Consider the following 24,932-nt stretch of genomic DNA (forward strand, 5'->3'; position numbering starts at 1 on the left):
AAAAGAATGGAACCAATTTAAGAAGCCAGCCCCGTGGCCACGTCCCTCCCCCCGCTGCGCTCCCTCCTCGGCGCCCCCGCAGTCTCCTCCCAGCTGCGGCTGCCCGGGCCCCCAGCCCCAGCCCTCCCATTGGTGGAAGCGCTTTTGGAGGCACCCTCGGGCCGGAGAAACTTGGGCCGTATAAATAGGGCAGATCCGGGCTTTATTATTTTAGCACCAAGGCGGCAGGAGGTTTCGGCTAAGTTGGAGGTACTGGCCACGACTGCATGCCTGCGCCCGCCAGGTGATACCTCCGCCGGTGACCCAGGGGCTCTGCGACACAAGGAGTCTGCATGTCTGAGTGGTAGACATGCTCAGCTTTGTGGATACGCGGACTTTGTTGCTGCTTGCAGTAACTTCGTGCCTAGCAACATGCCAATGTAAGTGCCTTCAGCTTGTTTCGGGCATCCCTGGGAAGAGGTTAGAGGGGTGGGCAGGAAAACCTGGTCTGAAATGGAAAACCTCGCCAAGTTCCAGGTACTGCTAGGAGGGCAGGCTCTCTGGCATGTGGAGAAACGCTGGCATATAGGAGAAACGTGGAAAATACTGTAGAAATGAAAATCAAAAGAGGCTCCCGACTCTAGCCAAAAGTTAGGGAACTTTTCTCTTAACTCGGAGTGAGGCTGTGAACCTCATCTGGATCCTCCAGTTACTGAAGCTCAAAGGGAGCAGAGAATCTTTTTCTTTAAGGATGAGATGTTATCTGACATGACCGAGGGAGCCAAAGGCCTCCACCTAAAAGGCCCCATAACTGCACTGATGCCCACCTCTGTGAAACCTGAGGCCTGGTTTAGAAAACCTTTTAATTAAGTTATTGAAAAAAAACAAAACAAAACTCACGCCCTAAAGACTTTTCTGGGTGTTGTAAGACTGGGCTGGATGATGGTGACCATGAGGCGCCCTCTGGAGGGAGGACAAGGAGAGCACAGGGGACCAGGGCTTAAGGCTCCTGGAATCCCCATTTGAAGACTCCACAGGGTTATACAGAGAATGTCTGCATTTCTCCTTGAACCCAATCCCAGAAGCTAGTCAGTGTTTCCCGGCAAGGAAAATGGATACTTTCTGAAATGTAATTAGCTTCTCATTTCATTACCTGATCATGGAAATGGTAACATGATTTAGCTAAAATCTGCCCTGCCTTTTGTTGAGCCTGAGAGTTATCTCTTCAACATGTTCCCAGTGACAGGCATTCTGAACTTAGCGAGTTGGGAAATTATCAACACTGATCTGGGTCTCAAGAGACCCAAGTTTTTCCCATGACTCTGCCAATAATTTATCATGTGACTGTGGGCAAGTCAAACTGAGCCTTTTCTAAACCACAGGATAGAAACTGGATGGACTCCAAGGCTGCTTTCCAGCTGTAGGTTTTATGACCAGATTGGGTATCTGGCCACACCCAACACTCTAAAACTTGGCTCCACCCATATGCCACGGTGTCTACCATTGCATCATTACTGATGCATTTGTGTGTGTGTTTTCTTCCTCCATCCACTTTTAGTATACTCACTGTGAATACTAAGGAATAATTGCATTGAATAAATTCACCTTACCAGGCTCATTTTTTTATGAGATCTGAGGGTGGCGGGGGAAAGGGTCCTCTCCTAAAGATGAAAATAGACCTAGGGAAGTTTGAAGGTACAAAGGACAATTCAACTTCTGATCAATATCCAACCCCAGTCTGAATAAAAGTTACCCAACAAACATTCTTCAAAATGGCTCAGTCTGAATAATTAGAAGGCAAATTTCCAAAACCATGAGGACTTCCGTTAATCAAGCCCAGGCATAATTATTCTTCCTACTGATGAACACAATGAAGTAAACATATCATTTTCCTAATTTAAAAGTAATTCTCATAAATTGCCCTTAAATATCAGGGCTGGATGTGGTCCACCCTCCTGAATTGTGACTGCTACAACAGATGTTCTCACTCCAAATGACACACTTCTTGGCCACCTAATTAAAGCAATTTTGGGGGTGATTCATTTTGTTGCCAGCTTGGCCACATTTATATCCTGTGTTAGCCTGTAATTTTTGTACTGTAGGAGCGGAATTCAGCCTTTAAGAACTTACAGCAATTATGGCAAAGGGGGAGGTCACTACTTTGGTGTATTTTTCCCATCATTTTTCTAGATCTTTAATGCAGTTTTTCCATTTATACAGAGCCATTCTTTCTCAGGGCCAAAAGTGATTTATGTTGGTAAAATGACCTTACCTAATTTAAGTGAACCTATTTAAAGCAAAACTTCATATGTCCAAATGAATCCATTTTCATGGTGACTAATTCACAAATTAGGCCTTTTGAAAAAGGACATTAAGAATGGTACAAACACTGTAATATTAATGTTATATAAAAAAGTAAAATCTGCTTTAGGTAATATAATTTCCTAAATTTCCCCCCCTTTGAATTTCTAAGTATCAAAAATTATCTAAACTACAAATTATTCCTCATCAATCTAGTGGTTTTGCTCACGTTCAGTGAGCCACTGTGCAATTTACCATCATAATTACTAAACATTACATGCATCCTTTAGACACATTAATGTTTCACAGCATTTATAAAATAGCAAATAATTAACAATTTAATTCAAAATATATTTACATATTAATATTTAAAACAAATGGTCCTGTTGATCCCTGCCATCATTTTGACCTGCCTAATTTCCAAGTCATTAGAATATTCTTAATAAAAAATACAACTGGTCCTTTAATTAGGTAAGTCAGTTTTATAGACAAGTATACTCATTTGTTAATCACTGCTGGTGATCAGTGAAATAATACTAATATAATTATTTCTTTTTTCCCCTTTTCTCTATAGCCTTACAAGAGGTGAGTAAAATTATTTTTAGAATTTTCCTTTTTAGACTTTGATTGCCTTGGCCACAGTAATCGTCTCTGGGGAAGGAAAAGGAAGCTGTATTGGTATTGACCAACCTCAATTTCCAAAAAAATCAAGAGTTAAGGTAGTCCAACCTTTCTGGTTACCTCAGGAAGTACCCATCCCAGTTTCCAAAATGGGCGGGGCTACTGAATAAGGCCACCCTAAAACCTACACCCATAAGAAAAGAAGAATAAATAATTCAGTGGAAGGTTGGGCGTTAGCACCAGCTTCCTCGGAGCTCGACTTCATCAAGCTAGAGAATTTTGTCACCCCCTGGAGTCATCTGCAAGATTATTATGAGCAAATTCTTAGCCATGAACTGAATTTGAGGTATAATTATAGATAAGTATATATCTGAGATCTGTATATATTTTTTATTGATAAAATGTAAATTGTACTTTGAAATATTAAGATAATAGTAATGTGCAGTATGTATAATTTGTAAGTATATTTGTATACTACATGGAAATGGGAGCCATTTTAAAATATATACAATTTTCCTCATAATAATCTTTTACTTATTCTCTTCTAGGCAACTGCAAGAAAGGTAAGAATCCAATACTTCTCTGTATCTGAAATGATCAGAGATAACTTAGAGTTTAACTAAATTTATGGTACACTACAGAAGGAAAATACCTTGTCAAGATTTTGTGCATATGAATATGCATTAGCTAAAGCATAAAATGAAGTAGCTTTGATATGTAAGATAGTAAAGCTTTCTTATCTTCCAGAGTCATCTCTAATTATATTTATATTATACAACTGGTGACTTACATACTAAAGGAAAAGAAAAGATTTATTTTTGTTCTAGAGATGAACTGAGTATTATATTAATTATAGGTAGTAGACAAAAGTTTATTTTAAAGAGCTTTGACAATATAAATACGCTATTATTGATGTTACAAAATGATAATTTTATCCACAGAAATTATCTATCTAAATTATATTGGTTATAATTTAGGTTATAATATTGGACCTAATGTTGGAGACTATAGCCTCCAATCTCCCAGTGTAAAATAAAATGACATGTAATTATAATAAAAACAAAATACTTTTATCTATTGTATTGTGCTATTTTTATAGCTACTACCTAATAACATTATGGTTAGATCAGCCTCCTGACTAATCATTATCGAGAATGCTTTGCTCATTCACTGGAAATTGCTTAGACATTTATTACTGTGCTGTTTGTATCTTCCTTATAGGGCCCAAGTGGAGATAGAGGACCACGTGGAGAAAGGGTGTGTAATTTTTCAACTATTAAAGGGCTTTGGCCCATATTTTAATAACTACATATTAGAAACTACAGGAGTCTGACAGTTTATAAAAATATTGTGTATCCAGATAATTGCCTTCCTTTTAAGCAGATAATGCCTTACAGAAAGTGAATGAGCATTATTCTGTATAATCAATATTATTTTAAGGTCAAGATTATCCTTTAAGAAAGCAGACCTATTAGAGACAGCCATATCCTTTGCATGGTCTGTCTTTCTTTGTTTTAAGTTGACATGTCCAACACGCACATAAGGGAGATGTACCTACACCACCACATGACCCCCCCTTCAAACATGCTTTGTTTACTTTTCAAGTAAGATCGCTTATGGAAGCTGAATACAATAGTGAACCAGCAGTCAACAACATGTTTCTGTTTACATTAATAAATGTGTAAGTTAGGCTTGCATTTTATTCATGGTGTTCTTTGATCTCCTTCCTATATTTATGTGGTATGTGTAATCACGTGGTTTTTCACTATATGACACTTTCATCAATATATAAATACCCATACCTTGTATCCATTGAGAAGTGCAGATGTAAATGTAGTCCATCCAAGCAATTTATTATAGGTAGGATTATGTCGGTAAATTACTTTAGCAACATAAATAGTATTAATGGTAGGAAAACTGCAGGATTTTCTATGCTGTGATAAAATGACTATTAATTATCATATCAATTCATCTACTTTTCACACATAACATGCTAAAATAATTGAGTAAATTCATCAATCAGAAATTGACAGTCAATATACATAGTATATCACTGTGCACTGTTAACCACATGAATTTATAGCTATAAGTTTTAGCTTTATTTGAATACTGGAGCTCTTTTATGATTCAGTATCAAATGGCTGACATAGTCCTCTTCCAAGAGGAACTATCCTGTCTTGTGTTTCTTTGGACACCAGCTACTAAACCTCCTTCTAAAACAGACCCATGTCAATAGTGACAAATGTGGCATTTTAAACTTCCACACCACTTGTTCCTTCTGACCAACTTCTGATCTTATCACATGGATCCTGAGGGCTCCTTTTTGAAGTACAGGTCTCCGTGAAGTCTGTCTACCCTGACCTAACTCACTTTTTCCATCACAGGGTCCACCAGGCCCACCAGGCAGAGATGGTGATGACGGCATCCCAGGTCCTCCTGGCCCCCCTGGCCCTCCCGGCCCCCCTGGTCTTGGCGGGGTAAGATGTCTTTAAGTACCGTTAACTCCAGTTTCTTATACCTGTGTTGGAAGACGCATTGCGGAATTCATTTTTAGTGGTTTTGAGGGAGAGTCTGGTATTTGGATATTAGTATAGTATTTTATTTCATTTCTTTGGTTTCTTCATTCGAGATTCTGCTTTGCCAGATCTCTTTGTGAGCCCTTATCAATTACAGGACAGGTCTTTGTGTTCACTGAAGGTAGCTGCAGCCCTCGCGACCATTATTTAATTTGGGAATTTAATATCTTTTATCAGTGGGGCACAAATAAGAGGGGTTGCATTATTAAAAAGTTTGATTAGATTGAATTATAAATGAAATCCCTGATCTTAAGCAATTTCACAAACATCCTACTCTTTTTATTCTCCTTGGCTTGAAGTCTGCAGAACCAACATTCAAAGCCGTTTTGGGTTTAATTTGCTTGAAACTAATTTGAGAAAAGTACATTTCCCTTTTTCATTAATATCTTCTTTTAGCTTTATGCTTTAACAATGGTATGAGCGCCAAATGGCCTCACTGCAGGAAGGAAAACATATTTGCTTAATTGGTTAGCACTATGAATCAGAAGCCTGATTCTAATGCCCAACTATATGCCAGTAAAATAAGACCTTTCTCCCCCAAAGATCTTATTATGATTGCTTATCTACTGAGTGCATTAAAAAGCACCTTCTTTAATAGATCTACCACTATAAGAGAGATCTTTAACAGTAAAGCTATTACTGGTGAACTATTTTTAAAAGTTTAATCTTCCAAGGGGCATTTTAATTTAATTTTCCTCTAAACTTGAATACTCTTTATACTCTTTTTGAAACTACAGCAAGAAAAAGATCCCTTAGTCGTTTTGTGTAGTTCCGGAGGAACAGGGCAACAGGTGGAAATGCAAAGTTGTTCTCTTGGTTTCTGCTTAATTTATCAGGGACCCCCAGTGACTTTTAAAATTTAGAAAACTCTCTTCCTCAATGTACAGGTAGAGGGTGCGGACTGAAGTGAGAGGGTTAACAAGGCAGGAAAATTTCAAAATAAAGTAGGGAAGCTCCCTATTTCAAACTAGGGGTGGCCCTAAATTTTAAATTCTTTAATTTTTTTAAAAATTTAGCTCACTAGGGAAGTCTAAATTAAGAAAGGTGTAAAAAATACTGCTCCCTTTTAAACATCAACAGAAAAATCTTTAGAAGTAGAATGAGAAAAATGAACTATATGGCCAATAGTTATTTTATATATATATATATTTTTTTTTTTTTCTTTTTCTCCCATCTAGAACTTTGCTGCTCAGTTTGATGGAAAAGGAGGTGGCCCTGGACCAATGGTATGTTTATCTCTAATTTTTATCTTAGCCAAAAGATTATTAAATAGGGAATTTATTTTTAAAGTTCACATAGCCATTTATTTAGCTACCTAGGTTAATAGTACTCAAATCAGATAAAAGCAGTAGCTATATTTGTATTCAAATCTATAAAAATCTAAGCCTAGGTAAGGGGGTTCCATTTTCTCTACAAACAGGCCTCCTTATGATAGATTAGATATTTATTTCCAAGAAATAATCTCTGGACATAGTAACCATAATTTAGGCAAACCAATTTAATTTAGAAGAGTGATCACTCTGATTAACTTTTTTATGCCCTTTAATAGTGCATAGAATTTTAAGCAACCAGTAGAGACCCAGAACTGTTAAGTTCTATGAACTTGATCAGCAAGTTCTAGTCTAGCCCATTCATTTTCTGTGTGTGTGTGTGTGTGTGTGTGTGTTAGTTACTCAGGCGTGTCTGATTCTTTGTGACCAAATGGACTGGGGCCCATCAGGCTCCTCTGTCCATAGAATTCTCCAGACAAGATTACTGGAGTGGGTTGCCATTCCTTTCTCCAGGGGATCTTTCCAATCCAGGGATCGAGCCCGAGTCTCCTGCATTGCAGGTAGATTCTTTACCATCTGAGCCACTGAGGAAGCTCATTTTCTATTTAGAGAGTTTAAGGTCTTTCCCAAGGACATACATGTGGTTAATGACAGAAAGTCAGGCAAGATGTCTGATATTCAACTCATGGCTTATGTATCTAGTAACTTGAATAAAACATTACTTCATTCAACAAGTATTTACCAGTTATCTTCAATAAAACCCAAACTCTATTATGCCTTTGGGATACAAGCAGTGAATGTGACAGAGTCTCACCATCTCTCAAGGAATTAATAACATAGGAAATGTTTCTTTTTATCCATTTTGATAAAAAATTCTTTGTAAAGTCTGATTAATTATAAATCAGTATAGGAGAGAATATGACTATGGTGATAAAAGTCTTATCTTTTACAAGTGAACCTTCTCACAAGCATTAGTGACTTTGTTAGGGAGAAAAAACTGATAAGAAAATGCAAAATATATACTAGTATGTATAAAATAGAGGGGAAAATTGCTACAAGTAAAAACATTAAGCTGATTAAACACTGCAGTTTAGTACATACCCACACATAATTTAGTGATTTTTTAATTAATTACTTGCAAACAAAAGTATTTATCTGCCCAAAGTTAAGATAGTCCTTAAAATATAAATTTTACCTGGACAATGTACGCAGTGCTCTGTCTTCAAAAGATGTTCTGCTGTAGCTAATGGTCCACAATGAGCTAATACACTGTAAGGGCAAGACAATATTTTCTGTAAATTAAAACTCTCACTTGAGAAGTAGTATGCCTTTAATTGATGATTTCCAACTTTCTGATTTTGCTGGTAATTTAAAGCATTCATAGCTGAAATGAGGAAGTAGAGATTTTCTCTTGGCTTTGTTGATATTGGATATTTGAAATTAGCCCATTTCAGCTTATGCTGGACATTAAAAGCAGTATCTATATCTCAAGAAGAAGCTAAAAAAAAAGTAACTCATTAATTTAAAAAAAAAAAAAAAAAAAAACACCTACATAAGTCCAGAAAGTTAATAAGGATTTCAGATTCCCCTGACTTCAGAACATCTTTCTGGTGGGCAAAAAGCATTATGTTTTACTTTTAAATATCAGTGAAATATAATTTAAGCTTGCACACTGACAGGCATTCACAGACATATGTAATCAACAGACATGTGTTTCACAAACAGGCAAGATAGGCAGCAATAAAGCATTAAAATAAATTTCCATGTTGGAAAATCAATAACTATAAAACCCCAAAGGGTTCTTCTCTGAATTAATGAGTAATCATTCTCCACCCAACAGCCTTCACAAAATAAACTACCTTTTATGTAAATGAAATTGTTGCAAATACATGGAAAAAATGAATAAATATAATTAAAAATTCATGGTGTCAGGGAAAATTATTTTTTAATGTACCCCTGAAAATATTATTTTGATTGAATAGTGACAGTTTTTCTTTTAACGTGGAAGCAATTTCTAAAGCCAAAAAAAAAAAAAATAATTCTTCTTATTAAAATGATGTGCTTTTAATAAAATCCGTATTGTTTCACTCTGGGCATTAATACAGTGGGGCAGACTTGACTGCAGAGTCCCCATAGACAAATTACCTGAGGCTTGTTTGTGCAATATTTTCAGCATTAGAGGCATGGCTTCTACAGAAGAAATTGCGTGGGGCTTGCAAAGGGGGCTCACAAGGTGTATGCAGCTCCCAAACCAGCAGCACTTGGTTTGACTCTGTGTGCTACAGAGTGAAGAACCGAGGGGAGAACAGTCTGCTGCCATTTGGGCCATATTTTCAGTAATAGTAGTGTATAATAGATTCTTCCAGTAGGATGTTTCAATAAATTTTATTTTGCCTTCACCCCTTACTACATCCACTTTTGTTTGACATTTTCAGCAGCCGCCAGTAGCCTTTAATGGAGTCATAAGATTATAACAAAGATTATAACATAAGATTATTAAACAAAAGATTATAAGCTCCCTCTAATCATTAAGAAAGACTTTAGATCCTTTGCAATTTGTGCCCCTGGTGGCAATAACAATACCAGTGTCTTAGCTAGGTAGGATATGAGGAGATGACATATGATCAAGGAAGGCCAGATGGAAACCCTTCACTGACTGAACGCACGGTAGTTGTATATTCTGTACCATGCAAAGCTTGAGTCACCTCATCCCATTAGAAGGATCTCAGCATGCCCTACTGCACACAAATTTAAGGCACCGGTGGCCGCGCCATCCAACCAAGTTATGGTCTGGGTTAGGAGAAGAGGTGAATGCAAAGGCAGAGAAACAGTGGAAGAAACTTGGGTCAGTAAATGCTTCCTTGCGAGGGACAAAAACTTACGAAGTGAAACCAGGCCAGTTCTGTTCACTGGTCCACCACAGGCTGTGGCACTGCTGAGCTGGTCCTGTCTGACCCACCCCCAAGCCATGATGACTTGCCAGGGCTAACTGTGTCTGTCCCCTTCACAGGGGCTGATGGGACCGCGCGGCCCTCCTGGTGCCTCTGGAGCCCCAGTAAGTACCGGGAGCCTGCACTCTCTCTTGGGTAAAGGAGACAGAATAAACAAAGGCTTGGAGTGTGACTTATTGTGTTTCTCTTAGGGCCCTCAAGGTTTCCAGGGACCTCCTGGTGAGCCTGGTGAACCTGGTCAGACTGTGAGTACTTCTCCCCCTGTGTGATAAGTATTTTTTTTTCCAAGAGGTTTATTAATATAGCATTAACAACATGAGGGGTCTTCTGTTTTCCTAGGGTCCTGCTGGTGCTCGTGGCCCACCTGGTCCTCCTGGCAAGGCTGGTGAGGATGTAAGTGTTTACTCTTAAGCATTTCCAAGTATGCCATTTAAATACTCCTGCCTCAAATAGAATTTCGAGATTCAAATGAAGTATTCTGCCAAAAGCTGAATATGCCTGATGTAATTCTCCCCATATGGAAAATAATCTTTTAATGAAATAATGATTAATTTTCTTGTATTTAAGGAAATATCATTGTTAATTAGATATGTATCTGGATCCACATTTTTATATAATGCGTTTTTTCACCCTATTGTAAAAACCAAGATGTCCCCATGTTCATCTGATAGTTTACTAAGAAAAGGTTTACCCTCTATGATGCTTTGATGTTTTAGGGTCACCCTGGAAAACCTGGACGACCTGGTGAGAGAGGAGTTGTTGGACCACAGGTAAGATTTTTTTTTTTTTAATAACAGCATATAGTCCAAACATCAGAGGTATCTCATGTATAAAATAGTTGCTGAAACTAGAATCAGACTAAGTGGCGACATAGATGTCATACTTATGACACTCACTGGGGGCATCCAACAAATAAAGGAGCCTAGTTAAGAATGCATACAGTTTTTGTTAATGCTAATAATGTAGCATTAATGACAGTAAGCATATTGTAAACAACTAAATTGTGGGTTCTAAGAGTATCATAGGGTTAGTTACTCAAATTATAGCATCTTAATCACCTCTCTGCACTTACACATATGCTAGTCTTTGATTCCAAGCTTGGACTTTGATGAGAAGGAACACTTTGGAGGGAAGAAATCAGGATCTCTTTATTTGGAACAAAAATGTCATCTGTCATCTGTGTTTCTTTTTAGGGTGCTCGTGGTTTTCCTGGAACTCCTGGACTCCCTGGCTTCAAGGGCATTAGGGTGAGCACCTTCTTTACCTACAAAAGAGAAAATGTTGATTACTTTTAGTGAACACCGCAGGTACCTTTAGACTCCTGGATAACACATATTGATTCCAAATTCCTGGAATTTGCCCGAGTGGAGAGAGAGTTAAAGAGTAAGGTGGCCAGAAAGTAACATGGAATGTAGCTTTTTTTTTTTTTTTTAGTCTGGTCATAGCTTCCAAGAAATGAGGATCCTACAGAGAAAACTGTATTAAATGGGTGCAACTTAAGAGGTATCTAAAGCTGTCTGAAGATCATAAAATTATTAATGATGGAAAGTATGTGAGAGAGCATCTAGTTCTTTATGCTTCTCTTTCAAGTGAAGGAGGTTTAGTGACTTCCCTAGGGCAACAGAGGGAGTTTGTCAGGGGCTGGCACTGGGACTTCATATTCTACTGAAGCAGTCACAAGATTCTTAGAGAAACAGTAGCTGCAAAGATAAAAGATGTTTGAGTTGACCGATCACTGTAATGGAATAGCATTTTAATAATGAGGATTTGCTTTTCAGGGTCACAACGGTCTGGATGGATTGAAGGGACAGCCTGGTGCTCCAGGTGTGAAGGTAAATACTAAATCAGAAGTCTTGTTTTTAAAACGATTGTAATTTCCTATCACCATCAACAAAATATATTTTACAGAAGGCTACTCATATTCTGAAGCATATCTGATTTCCTCCTCAATTCTTTAAGTCCCTCAATGGTCCGGACTATGGGATTCTGTAACAAAAGGCCAATTATTAATAATATTCATTTAATTTAATACCTATTAAACGATTGAGATAAAATAATGTCAATAGTTTCTTCCTCCATTTCCTTTCCTCCTGTAATTTCAGTTGCTCTCTGTAGCCAAAATAAAAGTAAATAAACATATAATCAGATATTAGAACACTATGTTATTTTAAACTGTAAATTCCCCTTTGCCATGCACTAATTAGATAGGTACATTCATGTCACAATACACTTTTCAACCTCTTTCCTGTGATTTATCTGTGCACACTCAAAAAAATTTTAATTAGGTAATTAAAGTCTCAGAAGTGTGTTATCTCTTGGCTGGGCTCTTCTCTGACAGCATTTTCAACTATAAAATGTTCTCTCTCCTATTAAGGAGATAATGTGATATTAAAGTGAATACCAACGTAATTACAAATTAATGAGTAACGAATACTAGTGGGACCAGAAATGAACATGAATATGGAGAATATGTTCTAGCTTCCCAGCTGCCACACAAATGGATAAGGTCAAACTTCCCCTCCCTAGAGCCTAAGATAATAGCTCAGACTACTAATCACAGCATCATCAAATGCTGGGGCTGCAAGGAGCCTTGGAGACGCTCTCGTTTTGCAGATGAGGGAAACTGAGGCTTAAAGAGAGTGAGTGACTTGCCCAAAGTCACACATCTAGTAGAAGGGCACGGGCTAGAATTCCTGACTCCCACTCTGGGGCTTACTCACAAAGAGTACACTTTGGATAAAAGTCCTAGAAATGAAGCATTTTAAATGGTCTCGCAGACCAGGTTTCTTCTATATCTAAATTAGATTATCTTGAAGGAAAGTTCCTTTTCACGTGCCTTTGTATTAAATTACCACCACCACCACCACCATGCTTTTTACTCAAGAATGTAGATTGGAAATAATGCAGCTCTATAAAATATTAGGAAGCTTCAAATTTTCATGCATATTTTATAAAAGTAAAAATACTATGTACAAAATAACTTTAAAGAAAGTAAATATGTTGTAAGCAATTTATCCTATTGTCTCTTTTTATGTTATTGTTCCTAATATATAAGCCTCATCTAAATGATTTCCAAAATCTAAGGGGAAAATTGGGGAAAGGGTAACTAACACTCAACCACATTTCCCCAATACTGTGGTATCTTATATTATCTAAATAAAAACCCATATTTTATAAATTTTTAAAACTTATGTGATTGGCATAATTGAGAAACAGTCTATGTAAGAAATGTTACAAAATACATGAGTGGTTGAAACTGAAGTGACAGTGTAAAAATTAATCAGAAAAAAAGTAATTGTATGTATAATGAATAAAAACTCAATCCTTCTTTTCCATGTAGGGTGAACCTGGTGCCCCTGGTGAAAATGGAACTCCAGGTCAAACGGTAAGTATTGATTACTTTACTGTAAATAAAAAATGCGTACCCTCTTTACAAGCTGGAACTTCTTTAATGTTTTTGCTAATTATCATTTCCCTTGGCATTGTATTCTTTGATATTTTTCTAATAGCCTTCTGCTTAGTTAATTGAAATCCGTTACCTTTTAGTTGGAATTAGAACAAAACCTATTTATTTCCAGTGGATTCTTGCACATGTTAGAAATTGGAAAAAGACAAATGATGCCTGTGACTTTTTCTTGAATTAGCAATTCTGGATCTCATTGGAAATATTTCCGCTTCTAGGGAGCCCGTGGTCTCCCTGGTGAGAGAGGACGTGTTGGTGCCCCTGGCCCTGCTGTGAGTGCTTCCAGTTTGGTTCTTTTTTATTCTTTTTTAAAAGCTTCTAATATATGCCATTTAACTTTGCACTTGACTTTTTTTCTCTCTTTTCTTCATAGGGTGCCCGTGGAAGTGATGGAAGTGTGGGTCCTGTGGGCCCTGCTGTAAGTTGTGACACTGAAGAATTTGGAAGGATTGGGAGTGTGGGATGGAGCTGTCTTCTTTATTAATTCCTTGTGAAATAACGCCATTTTAGACACCTTACCAAATGTTCTCTGAAGGGTCTGTTTATAAGAACTGCTATCCTCCAGGCTTGTAATTGATATATAAAATAAAATCTACCTCACCTGGGATTCCTGGAATGTCTTCCCTCTGATAATATACCAGTGATGACAGACTAGCTGTCAGTTTTCTCTTGGCCAACATTAAATGTGACCACACCACTCTAAGCTGCTTCAGTCTTCTGTTACTCTTGTGAATTTCCTGGGAGGAAACTTCTTACCACCTTCTCCTGTGATTTCAGGGTCCCATTGGGTCTGCTGGCCCTCCAGGCTTCCCAGGTGCTCCTGGCCCCAAGGTAAGAATGCTGGTGACCAGTGTCATTACTTGAAAACTTTTTTATCGTCATGTGAAAGAAAGGGACTATGTTTGCAGGTAGCCAGTTACAGAACAGCAGCTTAATTACTCCCTCCCTCAAACCCGATACAGAACAGTGGCTTTTCTCTCTCTAAACCTGAAATCGACTGTCTCTCTGTAGCTGAGCACGCTGGGCATAGACAAAGATGGTAGCATGGAAACTGACTCCGTGAGGCTCCTCTGGCGTACCCTCTCAGACGAGCTGGCACTGACTAGTTGAGAACCAGAGTTTCTACCAAGAGAGACAGACATAGGTGTAGATAGCAGTGGCAGCCAAGATGGTCACACCAGGCCAGGAAAACAGGAATGCAAACCCAGAGCTGTGGCGCGTGCTCAGTCGCTCAGTTGTGTCCAACTCTTCACAACCCCATGGACTGTACCTGCCAGGCTCCTCTGTTCTTGCAATTATCTGTGGTACCAGACCACGTAAGGGAAGTTATTGCAATTCTGAAGAAATGTCCTAAAACTTGGTGACCTAAGGCCAGAGATACGCTGTCTCATTTTTTTTGCTGACTGACGCCTCGGTGTCTATTCCTGCTTTTAGGGTGAACTTGGACCTGTTGGTAACCCCGGCCCTGCTGGTCCTGCGGGGCCCCGTGGTGAAGTGGGTCTTCCAGGCCTTTCTGGCCCTGTTGGACCTCCTGTAAGTAGACGTTGTTGTTAATCTTACCGAGCAAGAGGAAGGAAATGAAAAGAGTGAAGGCAGGACCATAGAAGAACAGAAATGAACCTTATCCTTCTCCCTTCCTTTTCCTCACAGGGCAACCCCGGAGCCAACGGGCTTCCTGGCGCTAAGGGTGCTGCTGTGAGTACATGGCTGCAATACGCTGCTGTGGCTTTCAATGTCTTTAATGGGCGCTGCGTCTCATTGTCTCGTGATGGACCTTGCTGCCTTTCTTCCCCAGGGCCTGCCCGGTGTTGCTGGGGCTCCCGGCCTCCCTGGACCCCGGGGTATTCCTGGCCCTGTTGGCGCTGCTGGTGCTACTGGCGCCAGAGGACTTGTTGTAAGTGGTCGTTGAATGGTCCCCTCATTCTACAATGCCGTCCCTACCCTCAGTTCATCCCCATCTAGACTTCCTCTCGCCATCTAATCATTCTCTTTCTTCACTAGCATTTGTAATTTGTATTCTTTCTATAAGTTCAGGCACCTGTGTGTATACTCTCCCCCCACCACACACACACACCCCTCCTCCTATCCTGGAACATCACCCAGAGGTCAGGGAGGCACACCTCTGTTGTACCAGGCGCATCCTTCCAGTCAACACTATTCCCCCATAGGTCGTTTACATGGGAACTGAGCGTATTTCATAGAGGACTAAAGCTCGCGTTCCCTTGACTCATAAACAGCCCCTGATGTTTGTCCCCCAGAGAACTGTGACAGATGTCTGTCACTTGACCACTGTTTTGTATTGGACCCTAGGGTGAGCCCGGCCCAGCTGGTTCGAAGGGAGAGAGCGGCAACAAGGGCGAGCCTGTGAGTAGCTCTGTAGTCCCAGTTTTTTGGGATTACTACTTTTTCTCCTTTTTTTAAGTTATTGCTTTTTCTCTCGCTGGATATAAAGACAAATTTTATTTTCCTGCGTTTCCTTTTTTGTTGTTGTTAAACAGGGCGCTGTTGGCCAGCCAGGTCCTCCTGGTCCCAGCGGTGAAGAGGGAAAGAGAGGCTCCACTGGAGAAATTGGACCCGCTGGCCCCCCGGGGCCTCCTGGGCTGAGGGTAGGTTCCAAACGCTCTTGACACCCAGACACGCCAGAGGCACTCCTTCATTGGGAATTGGTTAGAATTACCAGGCGCATTTTCTAGATGAAGGAGGCATCTGCTTTCCATCTGCTGTCTTAAATCACTGACTCTCAATTTGATGTGTTATAAAATTGGTCTGGAAACAGGGTTGACCTACTTTTGCAGAATGCTTCTCCCACACATTCCTTTGGGGTTTGGAGGAAGATATTTGGCTTGGTTTGTTATTGTATCCCCTGCTGAAGGGCATCAAGCTTTCTTGCATGCGTGCCATGTTTCAATAAATTCTGCTCTACCTGATGGAAGAATTTTCTCTGATTTTCTTCTGTGTTTTGTGTACTTTCTTACAGGGAAATCCTGGCTCCCGTGGTCTACCTGGAGCTGACGGCAGAGCTGGTGTCATGGTAAGTTGTCCATTACTCACACCCTGGAAAGGAACGTGATGCCTCTGGTGGTGGGTATGACATTGGCTTTAACAACCTCCCCTCCCTCTTCTTTTCAATAGGGCCCTGCTGGTAGCCGTGGTGCAACTGGCCCTGCTGGTGTGCGAGGTCCCAATGGAGATTCTGGTCGCCCTGGCGAGCCTGGCCTCATGGGACCCCGAGTAAGTTGCAGACTGATTCTGAGAAAGTCACACCTGGCACTATTTCCTTTTTTAAAGGGATGATTAATATTTGAAGACAACAATAAAAAAAAATCAAAAGTTAATTTGTTAGTAAACTTGCTGACAATTCTCTTTTTAATTTAACTTTATCAAAGCCCAGTAGATATTTTGACAAATTTAGTTAGTTCATAAATGTACTATTTATTACTTGATACAATGACTGTGAGGTTTTTGGAAGAATAGATTTATTTTAATATATCCAAATTAGGTTGGTTCTCCTATCAGCATGAATCTTTTATCTCAATTTGTGAGTTTTATATAAGGTGTTCATGAAATGTATTAGGACTATACATTATCAGTTTATTAGATTCATAAGTGAGTCATTTTTCTAGCAATCACAAAGTGCTATAATGTATTCAGCATCACACTAGCCATGGAGAAATGACCTTTAGAGCCATAGACACTCTAATCCATAGCAATAGAGTAATTTTTTGCCTCCATTATCTCTTATGGATGGGTATCAACTGTAATTGTACCATAAATAAGTAATAAAGACACCAAACATAGCAATAAAAAAAATCCACTTTGAAAACTGCTTACTAAATGTATTTGCTTTTCTGTTACAAGATAGAAAAACCTATACCTTTTGCCCATACAGTGTTGTTCAAAAGTTTCTTGAGGTATCTTTAAATGGGTCAGTTGCACTAAAATTCAATAAAAGGGAAGGCATTAAAAATAGAATGAAGAAAGTTTTCAGAGCTTTTTCATACCTCCTGTCTAGGGCTAATATCCCTAATTTTTACCCTAAGGCAACAAACAAAAATTGGGAGAAAAGTACTTTTGTGACATTTCAATTCATTGGAACCTTGAGTTTATGTGTGAAAGTGCCAATAGGAAGTCATCCTCATTTATTTTACAGGGTTTCCCAGGTTCCCCTGGAAATATTGGCCCAGCTGGTAAAGAAGGTCCCGTGGTAAGTATCACTTATATTTTCAAGGACACTTATTGCACCCTTATCAAGTCTATTCTGTAGCTTATTTACACATGAAGACATTTATACTGAAAATAAGTATCAGCCACACATATATCTGGGAATGCAAAGTGATAGATTGTAATTAGAGTCCAAATGAGCACAGGAGCAAAAGGAAAAAGAAAAATAGGGCAGGGAAAATTGAAGAGAGTGATAAGGTTTGGAAAAGAGAGGAGAAGGGGGGAATTGTATACATATGAGATTGACTTGCGTGCGTGTGTACTGACATCCTATTCAGAAAAGGAAAATGGATTCATAACTTACTGACATTTTCTAGAAGAAGTTCTATGCATTCAGAAAATGATTCTGTTTCATCCCAAGGCAGAATCGCAAGCTTGAGGTTGTGAGATCCTGTGGATGCTGAGTAAACATTAAATAAACTCTGGTTTCAGGGTCTCCCTGGTATTGATGGCCGACCTGGACCCATTGGTCCAGCTGGAGCAAGAGGAGAGCCTGGCAACATTGGATTCCCTGGACCCAAAGGCCCCACGGTAAGAACCACCACCTCCTCCTCTCCCTCAGCACTTTTTTGCGTCACATTTCATCAACACTCTCATTTCTCTCTGGCACCAGTTCCCTCTACTTCAGGGGGTCCCTTTCAACACAAGAGAACTGCAATTTACCACTTACCACATTAAAAGTTGACCTCTCCAGTATGTCATTGTGAAAACTCACATCCTGAGTTGCATACTCCTGTGGACACAGGTGGACCTTACTGTAATCTAGAGCTGCACAATGATGGGTCATGCCTTAGACAACAGAATTCAAGGATGAGGAAGCTAAAAAAGAAAAACAAACAAGATATTCATATTTCAGAATTGTCATGGTTAATTTGACATTAAATGTGTGTTTTTTAAATGTTTATTATAGGGTGATCCTGGCAAACCTGGTGAAAAAGGTCATGCTGGTCTTGCTGGCGCTCGGGTAGGTGCTCACTTCTATGTCTCTCTACCCACGTGGTATTTATTCACATAAGGTACACTCATTGGAAAAGACCCTGATGCTGGGACAGATTGAGGGCAGGAGGAGAAGGGGGCGACAGAGGATGAGATGGTTGGATGGCATCACCGACTCAATGGACATGGGTTTGAGCAAGCTCCGGGAGATAGTGAAGGACAGGGAGGCCTGGCGTACTGCAGTCCATGGGTTCACGAAGAGTCGGACATGCCTGAACAACTGAACAACACATCTTTGAGGCCATTGCATATCATTCCATCACTTTCTTTCTATGATGGTACCCCCAAGGTTCCTTTTACAATCCTTTTACAATCAAAAAATGTCTTTTCTCTTTAACCACACTTAGAAGGCAGTGAGCTATAGAACAAATAAGAATGTATATTAAGTCAAAAATATTTATGAAAAAAAAATATTTATGGATGCTTTTGGCTTTTATTTAATTCATTTTGTGATTACAAAGCTATGAATATGCTAGTAGCATTCTCTGGCCTTCATAAGTTGCCCTTCATCCATGGATTTCCCGTAAGCCATATCAGAAAGTCAGTAGGCAGTATTTGGCCTCGGTTGGGGACCCGCAATATATTTAATTCATGCTAAAATGTCAAGCTTTGTTTTCTGGAAGTCACACGTGCTTGAGGGAACCTTGCATTGCCTGAGTCAGGAGTGACTAACATGGAGACTTTCTGCTAAACATTTTAGGGTGCTCCGGGTCCTGACGGCAACAATGGCGCCCAGGGACCCCCTGGACCACAGGTGAGTGTTTGCCCACTCTTGTCCTGTGCTGCCTGAAAATGAATCTGGTCCCAATTTCTTTTTGTTCTCCAGTCTGAAACTTATGTAGAAAGCAAGTGTGGCATGTGCCTCTGCATAACCTCTCCTATCGCTTTCAGGGTGTCCAAGGCGGAAAAGGTGAACAAGGTCCTGCTGGTCCTCCAGGCTTCCAGGTGAGTCAGCCAGAACGTACAGACGAGGGGTCCGTGTGATTACTTTGGTCAGGCTCTCCAGGTGTAAATCATTGTACCACTGTCCCCCACCACACAGAGCGTGATTTCAGAGCTGAAGCGACTCGACAGAGTGAGAAGCTGCTGTGTGTCACAGGGACCCAGCCTGGTGCCCTGTCATGACCCAGAGGGGTGGGATTGGGGTGGGAGAGGCAGGGTGGCCCAAGGAGGGGGAGACTTATGTGTACTTATGGCTGCTTCACAGCATTGGCAGGAACCAACCCAGCGATGCAAAGCAACTATTCTCCAATTAAACATTTTTAAAAAGAACTGAAGCAAAGAAGGGTACATGTGTTTCAAGGCAAACTTTTCTGTAATCCCTTCATAACACACAGTGGTTAGAGATCATGTTGATATTAGATAGTTCCCCCCAAAACCAACTATTAGAAAATCCCCCAAATATAGTCATAAAGATTGAGGTTTGTATGTTTTCCATCTAGGGTCTGCCTGGCCCTGCAGGCACAGCTGGTGAAGCTGGCAAACCAGGAGAAAGGGTGAGTGAAACAAGTGATCATAAATTCGCCTAAACTTGGGACTTTTCCTCTGTTTAATATCCGACTACAGTGCAATTATGATATATAAAAGGAAACTTCATATTTCATATGTTAATGATAGTGTTCCACATATGTTTGTACTGTTGGAGAGAATGAGCCAAGTTACTCATTTTCATTCAAATTACTTTGTTTTAAGGATTGAATGAAACATCACATTATGGAAGTGAAATATATCATGAACAGTCCATTTAATAGCCTTACTTTTTTGTATTGTTCTTGGTAATGTTAAAATACAGATTATTTCCCTCTCCATAGAAAAGAAGTAAATGCACTGATTTTCCATCAAAGTAGGCCCTGAAAAATTGCTTTTAATGTTTTTCTTGGCATTCAGACATGACACCGCTATTCACAATCAGGGCATGAGTTCTGAGTCATTTTATCTATAATTGTGATGAATGTGCTTCAATTCAGTTACATTCTGTGGCCTGCTCTCCTTTGTCAACAGTGGGGCACATTAAGGAGACAGCTGGTCAGTAATAAAGGAGATACACTTGGGTATACAATTAACTAGGTAATGGGCAGAATATGATTGTTTCTATTAAGAGAGCAGTCTGTTATATAACTAAAAATAGGCAATGTCTGATACTGTTCATCATCATTATTTATTATATTATCAAAGGAAAAGAGTCTTTTGTCACCTTTAAAAAAGCAATACACTAAATAATGAGAAACTAAAATTTTCTGCTACCAGGTTCTAGGGGAGATCTATCTTTTGTATCAGTGAAATTCTCACTTTTTTTATCTTTCCATACACCACTGAGTTTTCTTGTTCCTAACAGAAACTTATACACTCATGGAGGTAGAGCCCATTTGGCTTTATTTTACTCTTTTCAAAAATTTTCTAAACATCGTGAACATAAGTGGATCTACAGAAAAGATGTAAATGTCATAATTTATTCTCATGTTTTGCCTAGGGTATCCCTGGTGAATTTGGTCTCCCTGGCCCTGCTGGTGCAAGAGTGAGTATTACTTTCATAAACTCCTGGCAATATTTTTAAAACAAATAGTGTTTTCTTCTAAAAACTACTGATGACCTTGTAGCAACAAATTTCTGATACTCTTGTGTAAAGTCAAGTCAATTTCTAAATTGATAATAGACTTTTGTATCTAATTGCTCATATTTCTCATTAAAAATCCACAAGGTATAAAAAACATAAATGAACTAATATATGTATTATATTCAGTGACCTATACAGACATGTGAGATATATTTATATGAGAGTGGCTTGACCTGAAGTAAGGAAAAGTAATATCCCATTAAGATTTAAAGTCAATTTTTGCTATGCCTATTGGTACTCAAAGCCTAAAATCTGAAATCATGAGCCTACTCTTATTTAAAAAATTAAATAAATTGATATAGTTTGTCTGTGGTCATTAGAATAAGTGGAGCGATTGGTTGGCACCTAAAATATCCTGTTATGTGGCTAGTTACCATAGAGCTGGGATGCCCACACAAATGTAGTGACAGAGGACCATGGGGACGATCCCCTGGAGAATGAAATGGCAAGCCACTCCAGTCCTCTTGCCTGGAAACTTCCATGAACAGAGGAGCCTGCTAAGCTACTGTCCATAGCACTGCAAAGAGTCACAGGCCACTGAGCAGCTTCACTTCTTCAGGACCATAGAACCAAATCGTAACAAGGGTCTTTGAGACAGTTACAGTGTGGGCTTACATGTTAAATATTCTGAACCATAGAGTGCTATGTTGTAGTGATATTTACATGCAAACTGGGACATATTTAGGTAGGTAGAAAAATAAATAGATAGACATATATACAAATATACACACTTCATATATATATATTCTGTTTTTACATACACACACACACACACACACACACACACACATATATATATTATACCTGTTACATCCCTACTGTGTGCAACTGTAAAAAGAGAGCATAGATATGAGGATATACAATCTTATTTACACTTGGTATTGCTTCTCACCGAAAATGATACAATCTTTCCCTTTGAATACTGTGTATAACTGGCATCTCTTTTTACCTATGGATTTATCAGTATCACAGAAAAAGACCAAAAAGAGGAAATGAATTCTAAAAGTTGAACATTATACTCTAGAGGCAACAGATTGTGACGTTGTAGCCGTAGACCACTAGAACTGAATAAGACCTTGGGTATTATCTCATCCATCCCTTTGTTTTACTAGTAGAGAAGTTATGGGAAAGTAATTGTAATTTGCTTGCAAATGGAGAGCTGGGATTCAGAAGCTAAACAAGCATGAGCTCTGATGTATAGCATGATATCTCAGAAAATGATGACCATCACAACACTTCTGATGCCTTCCCACAGGGCGAGCGTGGGCCCCCAGGTGAAAGTGGTGCTGCTGGGCCTGCGGGGCCTATTGGAAGCCGAGGTCCTTCTGGACCCCCAGGGCCTGATGGGAACAAGGTAAAATGTGATCATCCTATACTGCTGGTTTGACCCAGTATGCTGTAGAATAAGTAAAATCCTTTACAATAGTAAATGAATTATTTCTCGGATTTTTAAAATTTACTTTCAGTTCTATAATGATTTCCACCTCAGTAAATAATAGTCTGATTCTAGTAGACCCAAATTATTCCAAAGGAAGCAAAACCCTAGTGCTCTATACACATTAATGAATTAGTATGGATTTTTACTCTTTTCTCATCACACTATTCATACTTTTGTCTTAATCTAGAAACACCATATATATATATATATCTGGACACAATTTTTAGAGAATGAACTTTTACTTTCCCAACATCCTAGAGGAAAATATCAAAAAGTAATTAAATTTTAATAAGAGAATTTACGATGATAAAAACTAACTGGATAGTACTTTCATCTCTAAAACCTAAGCCTGAAAACTTGTGTTTCAAAATAGATTTAGATCTTAAAATAGATGGAATTATACATTTCTGAAAAGCAGATTACTTCAACTGCAGTAAAGAGAAGGCAATTTATACTACTTCTGATTCTTACCTTTAAGGGGTAAAGAGTCACTATAAAAAGCTATTTTGGTATATGGAAGGATATTGGAAAAAATAACAATAAGCTAAGAGGGCGAGAGGAAGGAAGAATGGAAATATTGGTTCTCTGAGAAAGTACTTTCAAAGGGTTTTATCTCAGAAGCCAGTCAACAGGTTTTAAGTACATGGAATTGTAAGGTTTTATAGAAAAATGGAAGCTATAGTCCCCACTCTTAAGAAGATTAAAATGTAAACATCTCCCTGGTTGATGAGGTCTCTTTCCACATTTCCTGTCTAGGCTAAGAGACTTGACCTTGAAAAACGTCTATGGGCACACATTCTTCACTTTCTGCTTCCCACTGTCCTCCTCTCTTCTCCTGCAGGCCGGCCTTCCTTTAAGAGCAGGTTACAGAAACCCTGGCGGGTACCCATTCCCACCACCCGCTTCTCTTCAGTCCCGGGGTCATTAGCAGCGTCTCCCTCACTTACAGCCTCCCTTTCTCGGCAGGCCTCCTTTGTGTCTCTCTAAGCAGGCGAGAATGCTACCCATTAAATGTATAAATTGGAACCCTTCAAGAGTTCGTCTCTCCACTTTCTTCTTTTTACCCCAGAAATAACTGATTTCGCATGTGTTTGGTTCAAGGGCGAACCTGGCGTGGTCGGTGCTCCAGGCACTGCTGGTCCATCTGGTCCTAGTGGACTCCCAGGAGAGAGGGGTGCGGCCGGCATTCCTGGAGGCAAGGGAGAAAAGGTACTGTCTCGGCTTGGGCCTTCATGCCTACTGTTGATGAACTCTAGCAGACAAGGCTGCACAAGGTTAACCTTTTTTTTTCAACCGTTCTTGGCAGGTGATCTGGTAGCATTTTGATGTCTTATCTGTATACATTTCCCTCTGCCACCTAGCACCTACGTGTTTCTAAACTCACTAATCTGGCAAAATTCCTTGCTACCATGGAATTTCACGCAAACAGATGGTGTTGAGTAATACATGAGGCTCATTTTAATGCCACTAACAATAATGCCTCCGCCGGCCCTAATTAATGGGAGGAAGCTATACTGAACAGCTGTCAGCCACGCTGCCGCATTAGTTATGCCATCAGAGGGATCAGCCACCGAAGCCCATTGTGACGTTGCCTTATAATTCTGTCCACACGAGCTTGTACCTCGCTTCATTATGCTTCAGGAGGGTGCATGGAAATTAGTAAAGAATATTTAACACTAACCTGGAAAGGGACTTGGATTTTTTTTTTTGCTATTATTTTTTTCCTTCGATATTTCTATCAAATGAGTATTTCCATTCGATTTTTTAGAAGATGGTAGGAAATCAAAACATTACTAAAGATCTTAAGTGAATAAAGGTATTATAGCATCTTCTGTAGAAAAAAAACAACTTCAATTTTGATTCAAAAGTTTGGTTGGGAAATAAAAAGTTGCTTTTGCTTTACACTTTTAGGGTGAAACGGGTCTCAGAGGTGACGTTGGTAGCCCTGGCAGAGATGGTGCTCGTGTGAGTAGCACTTATATTGTTTTTTTTTTTTAAACATTTCACTCCACTTGAGTTGAAAAGCTTTCCAAAACTGAACTGACAAAAGAGGGATTCAAGGTTAGTAAAAGGGTATTCCACTCTTTCCTGGCTAATCACATCATTTCACATGTTCTAAAAGAATATTCAAAAGAGGACTCACTCCCTTGAAAATTATGGCCTGAATTTTCTACCTTCCTTAGTTTTAACTGTTCTGAGTACAAACTACCATTCCAAATCTCTAGGTTTAACAGAACATTAAATTATTGTTTAAATTATCATAAGGCTTTAGAAAAAAGCAGTAACTCTTACATTTTAAGAATCCATATCCTCTTGAATTTATCATTCAAGAGCAGCCCCAAGATTAACTGTTGATGGCGTGGAGGTGCCACTGATAGCCCCATCGAGGGATAATAATCCTACTCGAAAACACAGGCATCATGGCTTTTCCAGGCCGTAAGCCACTTTGGTTCTTCTCGCCTCTCCCTCAGTGCTGGGAGCTCCCTGTGACACATTCATCA

General features: G+C 39.3%; 1 protein-coding gene across 1 annotated transcript in view; it reads left to right on the forward strand.

Annotated features, from left to right (window-relative positions):
- The first annotated feature begins 205 nt into the window (after positions 1-205).
- COL1A2 (collagen type I alpha 2 chain) overlaps positions 206-24,932 on the forward strand; it is a 36,342-nt gene continuing 11,615 nt past the window's right edge. Inside the window, exons 1-33 of the mRNA XM_065939787.1 lie at positions 206-419; positions 2,855-2,865; positions 3,450-3,464; positions 4,123-4,158; positions 5,286-5,378; positions 6,656-6,703; positions 9,759-9,803; positions 9,891-9,944; positions 10,039-10,092; positions 10,416-10,469; positions 10,893-10,946; positions 11,478-11,531; positions 13,040-13,084; positions 13,381-13,434; positions 13,536-13,580; positions 13,940-13,993; positions 14,597-14,695; positions 14,813-14,857; positions 14,958-15,056; positions 15,473-15,526; positions 15,661-15,768; positions 16,140-16,193; positions 16,295-16,393; positions 17,313-17,366; positions 17,816-17,914; positions 18,294-18,347; positions 19,080-19,133; positions 19,271-19,324; positions 19,822-19,875; positions 20,850-20,894; positions 22,249-22,347; positions 23,533-23,640; positions 24,343-24,396. Of these exons, the coding sequence (XP_065795859.1) occupies positions 350-419; positions 2,855-2,865; positions 3,450-3,464; positions 4,123-4,158; positions 5,286-5,378; positions 6,656-6,703; positions 9,759-9,803; positions 9,891-9,944; positions 10,039-10,092; positions 10,416-10,469; positions 10,893-10,946; positions 11,478-11,531; positions 13,040-13,084; positions 13,381-13,434; positions 13,536-13,580; positions 13,940-13,993; positions 14,597-14,695; positions 14,813-14,857; positions 14,958-15,056; positions 15,473-15,526; positions 15,661-15,768; positions 16,140-16,193; positions 16,295-16,393; positions 17,313-17,366; positions 17,816-17,914; positions 18,294-18,347; positions 19,080-19,133; positions 19,271-19,324; positions 19,822-19,875; positions 20,850-20,894; positions 22,249-22,347; positions 23,533-23,640; positions 24,343-24,396 (2,019 nt within the window). The 5' untranslated portion in view covers positions 206-349. The remainder of the gene's footprint in view (positions 420-2,854; positions 2,866-3,449; positions 3,465-4,122; positions 4,159-5,285; positions 5,379-6,655; positions 6,704-9,758; positions 9,804-9,890; positions 9,945-10,038; positions 10,093-10,415; positions 10,470-10,892; positions 10,947-11,477; positions 11,532-13,039; positions 13,085-13,380; positions 13,435-13,535; positions 13,581-13,939; positions 13,994-14,596; positions 14,696-14,812; positions 14,858-14,957; positions 15,057-15,472; positions 15,527-15,660; positions 15,769-16,139; positions 16,194-16,294; positions 16,394-17,312; positions 17,367-17,815; positions 17,915-18,293; positions 18,348-19,079; positions 19,134-19,270; positions 19,325-19,821; positions 19,876-20,849; positions 20,895-22,248; positions 22,348-23,532; positions 23,641-24,342; positions 24,397-24,932) is intronic.

The sequence above is a fragment of the Muntiacus reevesi genome, chromosome 6 (assembly GCF_963930625.1).
Source record: "Muntiacus reevesi chromosome 6, mMunRee1.1, whole genome shotgun sequence".
Lineage (NCBI taxonomy): Eukaryota > Metazoa > Chordata > Mammalia > Artiodactyla > Cervidae > Muntiacus > Muntiacus reevesi.